We start from the raw sequence: 12,035 nt of genomic DNA on the forward strand, positions 1-12,035 counted from the left end.
TCTCATTTGTCTTCATAACATAAACCTGTGTGTGTGTGTGTGTGTGTGTGTGTGTGTGTGTGTGTGTGTGTGTGTTTGTGTGTGTTTGTGTTTGTGTGTGTGTGTGTGTGTGTGTGTGTGTGTGTGTGTGTGTGTGTGTGTGTGTGTGTGTTCTCTCAGGGCGTTCATCTCTGGGACCTGCAGGACCGTGTGTTGGTCAGGAAGTATCAGGGTGTGACGCAGGGTTTCTACACCATTCACTCCTGCTTCGGCGGACACAACGAGGACTTCATTGCCAGCGGGAGTGAAGGTACTTTCAATTCAGTCCTTGTTCTCTCTCTCAGGAGTGTTTCTCAGTCTTGTTCTCTCTCTCTCTCTCAGATCATAAGGTATATATTTGGCACAAGCGCAGCGAGCTGCCGATCGTGGAGTTGACGGGACACACGCGCACAGTGAACTGCGTCAGCTGGAACCCATGTATTCCCAGTCTCATGGCCAGCGCTTCCGACGACGGCACAGTCCGCATCTGGGGACCCGCACCTTTCTTGGACGCACAAGAGCTGGATGGGCTCACCGGTACAGATGCACACCTCAATATAAAAACATGCTGGAGATCTGATTTACTGGTTCATAGCATAAGTGGGGCTCTCTGATCTCCAGAGTTCCCATAGGTTATGGAATTTCTGAAACATCATGGAATTTTATAGTCTATAAAATTACCCATTATGCTTTGCATGTATGCGCAAGGAGGATGCTTCGAACTCCCTTCAGCAGCTTGATGCATACTGTAACCAGGGGAAGTGACACTGACAACAGAGGTGCGGATCCACATGCAGGTTTAATAGCAAGGTCAGACCAGCAATGGTCAACACGGGCAAACAGAAGTATGCAGGCAATCCAGAATTGTAATCAAAAGGCAGGCAGATAGTCAGAGGCAGACAGCAAACAGGAATAAAACATGAAAACAAGGCGAGGGTCAAAAACACGGTAAAGCAAGACAAAGGAAATTTGTTGTAGTGTCACTAAACAGATAACATAAATTATCTAAAGGGGTTAAATGCGATACCTTGATGAAGTCCTCCACATATTCCTCAATAGGCCGTTCTCCCTGACGAAGACGCATGATCTTAACACTCGCTGAATCCATTGTGTTGCTGAGTCTGCTGTTTGCCCGTGTGTTGACCATTGCTGTCTTGACCTTGTTATTAAACCTGCATGTGGATCCGCACCTCTGTTGTCAGTGTCACTTCCTCTGGTTACAAAAGACTCAGCCAGTGTTTGTGTTTTAACAGTACTTATAGTCCAAGTAATCAGTCTGTGAGCAGCTTCAGCTGTGCGAGTGTGATCAGTCAGGATCTAGAACGTGTGAGCCGACTGCATGTATGCAGTTGTAGCGGATTTGTAGTCTGTTAGCGATTGTGAGTGTTTTTCCGCGATCTATGATGTTTAGATCTATTACAGACAACACGAGGGTGTGCTACAGAAGACTGCAGTGTTTTATCGCTCACCTGGTTACATAGGCTGAAGCAGGAAAGTGTCCCCACAGTGTTTAACTGGTGCCCTGAGCTGAAGCATAGCAGGACACTTGAGCATATTACTCTAACAGAGATTGTGATGTTGTTTGATGCTAAATTGCTTTTAATTGTTTAAATTAAACCTACTGAATGATATTAAAATGATGTTTACACCATTTCTGAATTTTGAAATCTCTACAACAGCCAGAGGTTTGTAGTCCCTGGCATGTTTACAGTGCTGATCCTATACATCCGGGTTCCTTCTTACCGCAGCCTCTCTTTGGTTCTTTAAAATGGTGGCCGCGTGAAATAAGCGAATGTTTCCTTCCAAAAATGCGAATAAACTTTATGCACAAAACAGGAATATCGCATAAAAGGCGTGCAAATAAAGCAGAGTTTTCATTCAACGAGTCAAATCGCCACTTCCTGATTATCTGGCGCCAAATATCAACAGTAAAAAACTGAATTTGCCGCGGTTGGAAAAACTTAGCAAGTCTTTTCTTCATTTAATAAATGACTTGCGCTTCAGAAGACAATCCTGACAGCAGTGAACACATGATGGTGTGGCATGAGACGTGAAGCACAGATGCTCTTGACAATTCTGGAGGTTATTAATATTATAATACCACTAATACTGAACCAGTTAGGGCGTTATAGAATGACCACAACAACATTTCAGATGTTTTACAATGTGCTCAGCCTCCTGGTTTTTCCATTTACACACCACATCACATCATCTCTTAAAACAAAATCACATGACCTTTTCTTAATGCGCATACTGGAATTTGTTCGGTAAAAGTGTTTCCATCGTAGTTTATGTGCACCTTATTGAATAAAAATTTATCCTACTCACTTATGCGCACGTTTTTTATGTGCATTTTCAAAATGTATGCGCATCTTGGTGTTTCCATCAACCAATTTTTTTATGCGCACATCCAAAATGCACATCAAAATAGGTGGATGGAAACATAGCTGCTGTAATGATCAATTAAGTGCATCCTTACTGAATAAAATAATCTCTTCTGTTTCCTCAGAGAGTTGCAGCAGTATGGACAGTTGATGGCAGCCCTGCAACGGACGCCTTCTTCTTACGACAAAACATGCGAAATCCAACAGAGAGAAAACACGATTACAGCATTGTCCTCCTCCACAACGACACACGAGTGCAAACAAACCCGAAAGAGATTCAGAGCTTGGCTTTCAGGAGTCTGGAGGCAGCAGAAGCAGAGACCCGGCGCTGATCCCGGATCAGATCTCGTTCCCTCAATATTACCCTCTCATTAGCCCCGAAGACGAGACGCCCGGGGGTCCGGCTGGGTCTATAAACTCACACTCAATCCTCCAGCGGCAGAGGACGAAACACTTATTTTTTAAAAGATATACTAGTCCTAGCAATTCTCTCTTTGGTTCCTTTAGCAGCTGATCAGCTTGGGCTTTAGTGTTGATGATGGAGTGCTGTAGTTCTTTCTGTTCTTTTGTTTTTTAACTCAAATACTTTGTTTTCAACCGGACCCCCTTCACCCATCAGTAGGGGCCGAGTTTGAAGATTCAACTTAATTTGCTTGGGCCACCGAAGTATGTGTGAGCAACCGAGCTTGTGTGTGTGGGAGCTTGTGAGTGTACGTGTGCAAAAGCGTACGTGTGCGCAAGCGTACGTGTGCATAAGTGTGTGCAAACGTACATGTGTGTGCGTGCGTGCGAGCATATGTGTGCATGCGAGTGCGCTTGCATGCCAGCGTACTTGTGCGCTTGCATGCGAGCGTACGTGTGCGCTTGCGTGCGAGCGTACGTGTGCGCTTGCGCGCGAGCGTACGTGTGCGCTTGCGCGCGAGCGTACGTGTGCGCGTGCGTGCGAGCGTACGTGTCCGCGTGCGTGCGAGCGTACGTGTCCGCGTGTGTGCGAGCGTACGTGTGCGTGCGTGCGAGCGTACGTGTGCGCGTGCGTGCGAGCGTACATGTGAGCGTAAGCATGCGTGTGAGCGTACGTGCGTGCATGTGAGCGTGCGAGCGTGCCTGTGAGTGTACTTGTGTGCATGCGAGCGTATGTGTGTGCAAGCGTGCATATGTGCGTGCGTATGTGTTTGCGTGCGCAACCGTACTCGTGTGGGTGGGAGCTTACGTGTGTGCGAGTGTATGTGTGCAAGCGTACGTGTGTGCAAGCATACTTGTGTGCGTGCGAGTGTACGTGTTAGCATACCTGCATGCGAGCATACTTGTATGCGTGCGCGAGCTTGCGTATGCGTGCTTGCGAGCATACTTGTACGTGTGTGCTTGCAAGCTTGCTTATGCATGCGTGCGAGCTTACATATGCGTGTGTGCAGGCATACTTGTGCGTGCGAGTGTATGTGTGAGCGTGTGTGCGTTCGTACGTGCATACTAGCATAATTGTGTTCGTGCAAGCTTACTTGTCTGCATGTGCGTGCAAGCATACTTTTGTGTGTGTGCCAGCATACGTGCGTGCATACACGTGTGCATGCATGTATACATGTGTTCTTGCAAGCTTGCGTGCCTACGTGTGTGTGAACTTGCGTGCATGCGTGGGACATTGTGTGCGAACGAGCTTGTGTGTGTGCGAGCGAGCTTGTATGTGTGTGAGTGGCCTTGCATGCGTACATGTGTGCGTGCGTCTGTGTGCAAACTTGCGTGCGTGTCCGTATGTGTATGCGAGCTTGCATGTGTTCGAGTGTGTGCGTGCAAGCTTGCGTACGTGCGTGTGTGCAAGCTTGGGTGTGTGCATTCGAGCTTGCGTGTGTGAACGTTTATAATGTGCCTAAAGCATTGGTTTCGCACATGGCACTGTCTTCACACCAGCGCGAGTGTGTGTCCCTCGTTTAGCTGTACGAATCATTTTAACAAAATCAGATCGAAGCCCTCGAGACCTTCATCTGTGGAACAAAACTTGAGCACCATTTTGTATTGTTTAGGTTAGTATCATTTCTTTTAAAGAAAGCTGTTAGCAAAGTTCCTTGTTTTCACCACTTACCTTAGAGAGGTGCGTTCAGGAGAGACACTTTGTTATATTAGTACAACAAAAAAACTAAAATTGAAACCTGAGGGCAACATACACGTTCAGAACGTGTGTGAAAAGGTGCCGACAGCTTTAAACAGAGAGATACTGTGACACTGTCAATCAATCAGATATTGGGCGTTTTTGTGGAGTGTAAATGACCTATGCAGCAACATTCGAGCTGAGAGCCCCGATATAATGTTTCCTGCAGCAGCCATACCAGCATTAAGAGAAACCTTTTAAGATCGCACAACATATCCACGATTAGTTCAGTCGCATCCAACACGGTCAAGTTCCCTGATCTGAGATGTTTACACCAAATATCAATCTTTTTCCAGTCCCCCTTTTTTTGGAGAGAAATATTTGCTATGGACTGATATTAAATGTTGGAAAAGATGCTTTTCTGCCTGTTTTTATGAAAGATTTTGTTACGTTTTTTTTTTTCTTTTTGGTTTACAATATTTTTTATTTTGTTTGACTTTATCTCTGTATCATTATATTAAACTATAACCAGATAAATTGTCTCCTCTTTTTTTAAAATATCTTTTATTTAAGCATTATTAGCACTCTTTTTTTTAATTTAGAAGTACATTAACCGTAATTTTATTTTTCAATTTTTATCAGCTTCTTTCCGCAGACATAAGATGGTGCTAAACGCCCCGGCCTTCGCCTCGCAGGTGGAAACTCAAAGAGAAATCCAGATTTAAAGATCCTCAAATCTTTTCTAAACCTTAGAGTATCGGTCACTTTAATACTGAAGACATATTTGCCAACCTGCAAAGTCCGAGATTCGTTTCGTTATAAAAGCAATTATCATTCATTGATCGCTTTCATTCTGATAGCTGTTAAAAATGTGTAAGTAAATAGATTTTGATATCCAATCGATCATAAGCATCTACCTGTTTTGGTTTCCATTTAATTCTTGCCTGTTTACTTGAGGACCATCTTGTGCCATAAGCAAAAACAACAAAAGAAAATCTGGACGATATTTGGTCGCTGCTCGGACCAGGCTGACGCTTGTGCACTGTGACACATCTTTGCTGTTGATTTAGCTGATCCGAGAGCAGTTTGTTTCGGCTATTCCTCCTCATTGTTTTACAGAACTAAACACAAGGCTGCTTAATTGCAGCAGTGGACATATTAATGCATATGATGATGATGGTGATGAAGGGTTTGTGTCCTCTACTAACCATATGCAAGAACGTGTCTCTTTTTTTTTTTTTCCAGCGAACTGCAGATGTGCGAGAGGTTTTCCCTCATGATAACTCTGCTCCTGAGCGAAGGGCATCCATCTGCATTAAGTGTGTTATTTCAACAAGTGATTGTACTGTTTTGTATTGTTGTGTAGGAGATGTGTTATGTATGCATATTTTCAATAAAGCATTCAGGGTTTTGAAACTTATCGAGCATTATGGATGGGTTGAAAAGCACTTTGGGGGTTTACTAGTGTATGGAGACTAGTTATTAAAATGTGAATTTTACTTACTATTTAGAGCAGTGGTTTTCAAACTGTGGTACGTGTACCACTGGTACGCGGGCTTCTAGTGGTACACCGAGGAATTACCGAGTAGTGAAAGAAAAATTATTACAATAATAATCAGTTGATGCGTACGATAACACCGATGTGATCAGCATTGCATGTTCTCTAAAGCCTACGATCAAAGCTCGTGTTTTGATCGTATGTTCAATGTTCACTTTAGTGCATCGTTCACTTTAGTGCATCGCATCATCAGCTGAAAATCAATCTAATTGGCGCAGAGAAAGAGGTGCGTGGTGCTTGCAGAGCAGATACGTGCTAGAGCAATAGTTCCCAACCCTTGGGCCACAGAGCGGCACCAGTCTAGAGCAGTGGTTCTCAAAGTGGGGGTCGGGACCCCCCGAGGGGTCGCAGGACAATGAAGGGGGGTCGCCTGGTGATTTCCAAAAATCTATTTATTTTTATTAAACCATAAGAATTAACATATTTTATCCATAACTATACTGAAAATAAAAATAGTAGTTTATAGTTACTATATACTATATAGTTACTATAGTATCTTATCTAGATCTAGTTCTATTGGATTGCGACCCCTGGGGTAATTACATTATATTAAAGGCAGCAGTAGCGTCAGATGCATTTTGATTTTATAACATCAGGTTATACTTTCTGGCACATTTTAAGCACTGACACAAATTTAATTGGTGTGTCTGCGTCATTGCATGCAAGGTTTCTGTATTTATAACCACCTCAGAGGATATTGGGGGTCGCGAGTCACTGGCATTGTTATTTTGGGGGTCGCGGGCTGAAAAATTTGGGAACCCCTGGTCTAAAGATCCGTTGGTACCGGGCCGCACATTAAATCATTAATTATTTTCCTTTTATTTATTATTTGAGTCTGAATGAACATTTATTTTGAAAAATCTTTTATTTTGAAAAATGACCGAATTCTCCTGTTACATCATGGTCACTTGAGTGCCAAGATTTAACCCACAGGCTAGCAAAATGAGTATGAGCTGAAGCACGACGCGCTTGCGTATTCCAGGCGTCCCCAGTTGAAAACATCTTAACTTTTCAGAATGCCGCGAGGCACGTGACAAAAACCGACTGATCAGCTTCATATTTTGTATGGAATATAATTTCGTTAGACGAGTTATCCCAGACAAACACTGAACACCCAAACACTGCAGTGCTTTTTAATTTTCCCTCTATTTTTATTTTCATTCATTTTTTGTCAGCTTGACATCCTCTGAGAAAAACTGGTTCCCAACCAATCTACATACAAGTTAATGTTTAGCTTTCAAAACGTTTTACAAATATGTCATATGTACATGCAATATATATTTAAAAGTGTATCAAAAATTGTATAAATATGTATATGACTGTCTAATTTTCGAACTGTGCAGTGCTGTAGATGCTTAATTTGGCCAACTACTGTACTTTATTTCAATACTTGTCATTATGTTAATTGGTGTAAAAGGTTTAAGTACCACTGATTTAGAGTATTTGATTGAAGACAAAGCATCAGATTGTTGTATTAAATAAAATTTTATAGTTATACAGGTGGCTCAATGGTTAGCACTGTCACATTAAAGTAAGAAGGTAGCTGGTTCGAGTCCCGCTTCGGTCAGTATTTCTGTGTGGAGTTTGCATGTTCTCCCCGTGTTGGCGTGGGTTACCCTCACAGTCTAAAAACATGTGCTATAGGTGAATTGAATAAGCTAAGTTGGCCGTAGTGTATAAGTGTTTCCCAGTACTGGGTTGGCAGTTCATTCCGCTGTGGTGACCCTTGATAAATAAGGGACTTAGTCGAAGGAAAATGAAAGAGTTGTGACCAACTTCTGTTTTAAAGTGAGAAAACAGGATTCTTCAATGACCACTTGGATTTGTACATAAAGAAGTTAAAATAAGTAATTAATTCAGGGTACAGAAAATGTAAAAGTTAAAATAATTATAAATTTTTTTTCTGTAAATTCTGTTTCAATGTTTTTTTAATTTTCTTTTTTTTTTTTACAAATATATTATTAAATAATAGATTCATTTTTATTATAATTTTGTGTAAATATGCAAACAGATACCTCTGGCTTTGGCGGTTCATTCCGCTGTGGCGACCCCAGATTATTAAAGGGACTAAGCCGACAAGCAAATGAATGAATGAATGCAAACAGATTTACAATGCTCTCTTTTCACTCTTAATTAGGAAACAAATTTAAGTCAAATTTAACCATCTGATTTGAAGATATTAATTATAAAATAAATTATTTTTATTGTGTGTTTAAATAACACAATCATAACAAAAAAACGTGATACTGCATAACAAAAAGAGCAATAGTAAAATGGAAAAATATATTCATTCATTCATTTTCCTTCGGCTTAGTCCTTTTATTAATCTGGGGTCACCACAGAGGAATGAACTGCCAACTTACCCAGCATATGTTTTACACAGCGTATGCCCTTCCAGCTCCAACTCATCTCTGGGAAACATCCATACATTCATTCACACACATACACTACAAACAATTTTGTTTATTCAATTCACCTAAAGTGCATGTCTTTGGGTGAAACCAGAGGAAACCCACGCCAACACAGGGAGAGCTTGCAAACTCCATACAGAAATGCCAACTGACCCAGCTGGGACTCGAACTAATGACCTTCTTGCTGTGAGGCAACAGTGCTTACCACTGAGCCACCGTGTTGCACTTAAATGGAAACAATGAAATATTAATATAAAAACAACCAATAATATATAAATAAAAACACACTGCATATGTAAATTTATCAATACACTCAAAAAAAGATATGTTAGCGTTAATTAACTTTTTTTTGTCCACTGGTTCCACGTAACCGAGTTAAGTTACCTTTAAGAAAGAATATTAATTTTAGTGAACTTAAGTTAGTTACATAAAGGTAATGTTGTTTAGTTCAATCAATGTAACATTTATAATTTAGCTTTAATCAATGTAGTTATTTAGGTTCAATTATTCTAAAATTGATATTGTTATGTTTAACCAAATAAAAAAAAACATTTTCCGTTTCATTGAGTTTATTCAATAGCATTTTTACAGATTTACACATTTTCCAGCAATAAAATGATTGTCAAAATCCAAATACTGTCTTTATCTGTATCTTCACTTATTACAATAAGTTAAAACATTAATACTAATAAAATAATAGTAATACAAGTATGAAATAAATTGAAAACAATAAATGATTTTAAAAATATGCTTACGACTCCGCCCACCGTGTCGACCTGAGGTAACTATTTCGAAACGACGATGGACAACACTGACCATAGCGTTGCTGTACACTGCCTCGAGTGCCTGACGGTTCAGGAGGACCTCTCAGGGCACTTGAGGCAGGTCTGCATGAGCGGCGCTGAGGAGGCCCTGGTCCTGGAGGAGGTGGCTCGTGCCTTGGAGTCGCGCGCCAGGTTTGTCACAGAGGGGAGGGTGGTAGGCCTGGCGGAGGTGCGGGGCCTTGTACAGGATGACCCCACCTGCGGCTCCTTGGCCGAGTACTTCGGGGCCAACGGCTTTCTCGTCGCGGAGCAGCCCATTACACTCAGCAGCGGCAGCAAAAGTCCATGTCCGTCCACTATGGAGGCGGATATGGCCGAGGTCTCCCGTCGCCTCGGCCAGCGGTGCGAGCTGCCTCCCAGGACCCAGACGGATTTTCGCAGCTTCTGCGTTGCTACTCTAATGTGGCTACACCGTCTGGGTCCTGGAAGCGTCAGGGAGCTTAGGGTGCAGGAGTGGCTGGGCAGGCGGCCAGAGGGAGAGGCTGTAATCCTGACGCTTCCCGGGAAAACCGTGAGCCTGAGCCGGAAAGAGGAGGAGTGGCTGGAATGCTATTACAGGCACATCCGGCCGCTCTGCCTTAGGGCTCGGGCTCCGGGGGCAGAGGACAAGGGATGCTTCTTCCTGGGAGCGTCAGGACTCCCCCTCACTAACCCCAGCCAGGACGTCCTGCGCCTGAAAGCAAAGTACGTCAAGAGGCAGCCTGCGCCGCCCGCTACCACCGCTGCTATGTCTTCTCCTCTGGCTTCAGCTTCGGCTTCTCCTCCAGCTGCACTGTCTCAGCCGCCTGCTCCACCTGGCGAGGAGAGGCCGTCCACCTCTGGCCTGCAGCCCCCTCCATTGCCTCAGCCTCGTTATTGGGGGGCTTTTCAGGACAAGTTTCCGGTAGGCTTGGGTGGGAAGCCCCCTAGTAGGGCGGAGGCAGCCGCGATCGGGTTCACCGACCATGGCTATTACCATCACTGGAGGGGGGAGCAGCTCGGAATCCGGACGCGCCATCTCCTTGAGCGGTGCAGCGACCGGAAGCCTTCCCTGGCCCGGGTGCAGAGTGCCATTAGGGCCGAGACTGCATGGACCACCGGCGTGCCGACGGTGGACAGCATCCTGGCAGAGTGGGAGCTCTCGAGGGCGCTGTCCGCCGTCACCAGTGACCAGCAGCTGGTCATGTCGGTGGTCCAGCAGTCTTGGAAAGGACTGGAGATCCAGACCGTTGGGGACAAAGGCGGAGGAGTCGTCACCACCATGCCCTTTAAAAAAGGAGAAATTATTTGTGATTACCATGGGGAGGAGTTGTCGCACGAGGAGGGCTTAGGGAGACGGGAGGCCCTCCCCCGTGTCTCCTCCTCCTACATGTATTTCTTTAAAGGGCTTGGTGGGAGGACCCTTTGCCTGGATGCCCAGTCCTGGCCCTGCCCCTGTCACCCGGGCATGGAAACCTTCGGAAGGCTTATGAACCACTCCTGGCACCGCAACAACGTGCGGCCCTTTGTGAAGCTTCTAACGCTGCCACAGGGGCCACGGGAGTGCGTTCTATTCCGCGCCCTTCGGGACATCTCCATGGGGGAGGAGCTGCTGCTGGACTACGGCGTTAGACGGGGGTCTTTCCGAGGAGAAGGCAAAAACTTAGATTGGCTGGACGACTGGGCGCGCAAGTCGCATTAAGAAGCATTCTTAATTCTTAAATTTTTTTGTATAATTAGCACATCTTGGGTGTATCGCCTTTTCTTGTTGATTTGCTGAATGTGTCCTCAATTGTAAGTCACTTTAGACAAAAGAGTCTGCTAAATGTTAATGTAACTAGTGTAGATTCATAAGGTGGTGTTGCACATCAAGGTTTGCGCTTCATCATGCCCAGCATCCTAAAAAAAGTCAGGTAAAAAAATTTAAATTTACCAACAGATCAAAGGAGAAAGGAGGAATTGGTTTAAGAGGAAAATACAAAAATGTTTAAAAAAATAAAATAGCTTACCATGTACTCCCTCACTTAGGGGCTTTGAGGGTGCATTCACACCTTTTTTCCACTGGTGATGTTCTAAATAACATGAAATGACAATTAGTAATTTACTAAATAATTAGTAGATAAAATTACTAGTAATTTTTACTGTACATCATTTTAATGTGTGTATAGGCATCTAAAGGCATAATACCTGGATGATCCACAGTCTCCTCAGCCAGATATGGGACTTTAGAGGTTGAGCTGTAAACCTGTGTGGGAGAAAATAGATGCGAGTGAGCAAAGATATAAAATAATAAAATATAATAATATACATAGCAAACTACTAAACTTAAAAATTTAAACGTGTTAGATGACCAAACAAATAAGCTTACATTAAATATGTCATCATGCTAGATGTCATCCTATTTAAGTGTCACATATGCTTGTCAAGATTTTTTTTTTTTAAGTTAACAGGCTTGAATACAATTAAATAATAAATAACAATGTGCCAACACCACATTTTAATAAATATTATGCAAGTTATCAAAACTGGCATTCAAACTCGACAAACCGCTTGACACTCATTTAAAATAAAGAATATCAAATCAAATAAAAAATCAAATCACTTTTATTGTCACATTATCAGCAGCACGTGTGCTATGATGAGTGAAAAGCTTAGACTATTCTAACGTGACTATTCATTACTACCAACGTTAGCAACTTTATTTTGGGGGAGTAAATATATACCAAGTATAAAATTTCACAGGAATGCAAAACAAACTATACATTTATCTGTCTATAATGTGGAAAAGACACAGGGAACATG

The 12,035-nt window shown here is 43.1% G+C and overlaps 2 protein-coding genes across 2 annotated transcripts in view; both read left to right on the forward strand.

Moving 5' to 3' along the window:
- Nucleotides 1–5,902, forward strand: part of wdr26b (WD repeat domain 26b) — a 30,824-nt gene extending 24,922 nt beyond the window's left edge. The window contains 3 exon segments of the mRNA NM_001202442.2: nt 160–289; nt 361–555; nt 2,528–5,902. Coding sequence (NP_001189371.2) covers nt 160–289; nt 361–555; nt 2,528–2,553 — 351 coding nt within the window. The 3' untranslated portion in view covers nt 2,554–5,902.
- A 2,906-nt stretch (nt 5,903–8,808) lies between these two features.
- LOC147839472 (uncharacterized) lies at nt 8,809–11,120 on the forward strand. Its single transcript, XM_087298844.1, has one exon. It carries the CDS (start codon nt 9,253–9,255, stop codon nt 10,933–10,935), a length of 1,683 nt encoding a protein of 560 aa, XP_087154970.1. The 5' UTR covers nt 8,809–9,252; the 3' UTR covers nt 10,936–11,120.
- The last annotated feature ends 915 nt before the right edge of the window (nt 11,121–12,035 follow it).

The sequence above is a fragment of the Danio rerio genome, chromosome 20, assembly GCF_052040795.2.
Source record: "Danio rerio strain M-AB ecotype USA chromosome 20, GRCz13ab, whole genome shotgun sequence".
Taxonomy (NCBI): Eukaryota; Metazoa; Chordata; class Actinopteri; order Cypriniformes; family Danionidae; genus Danio; species Danio rerio.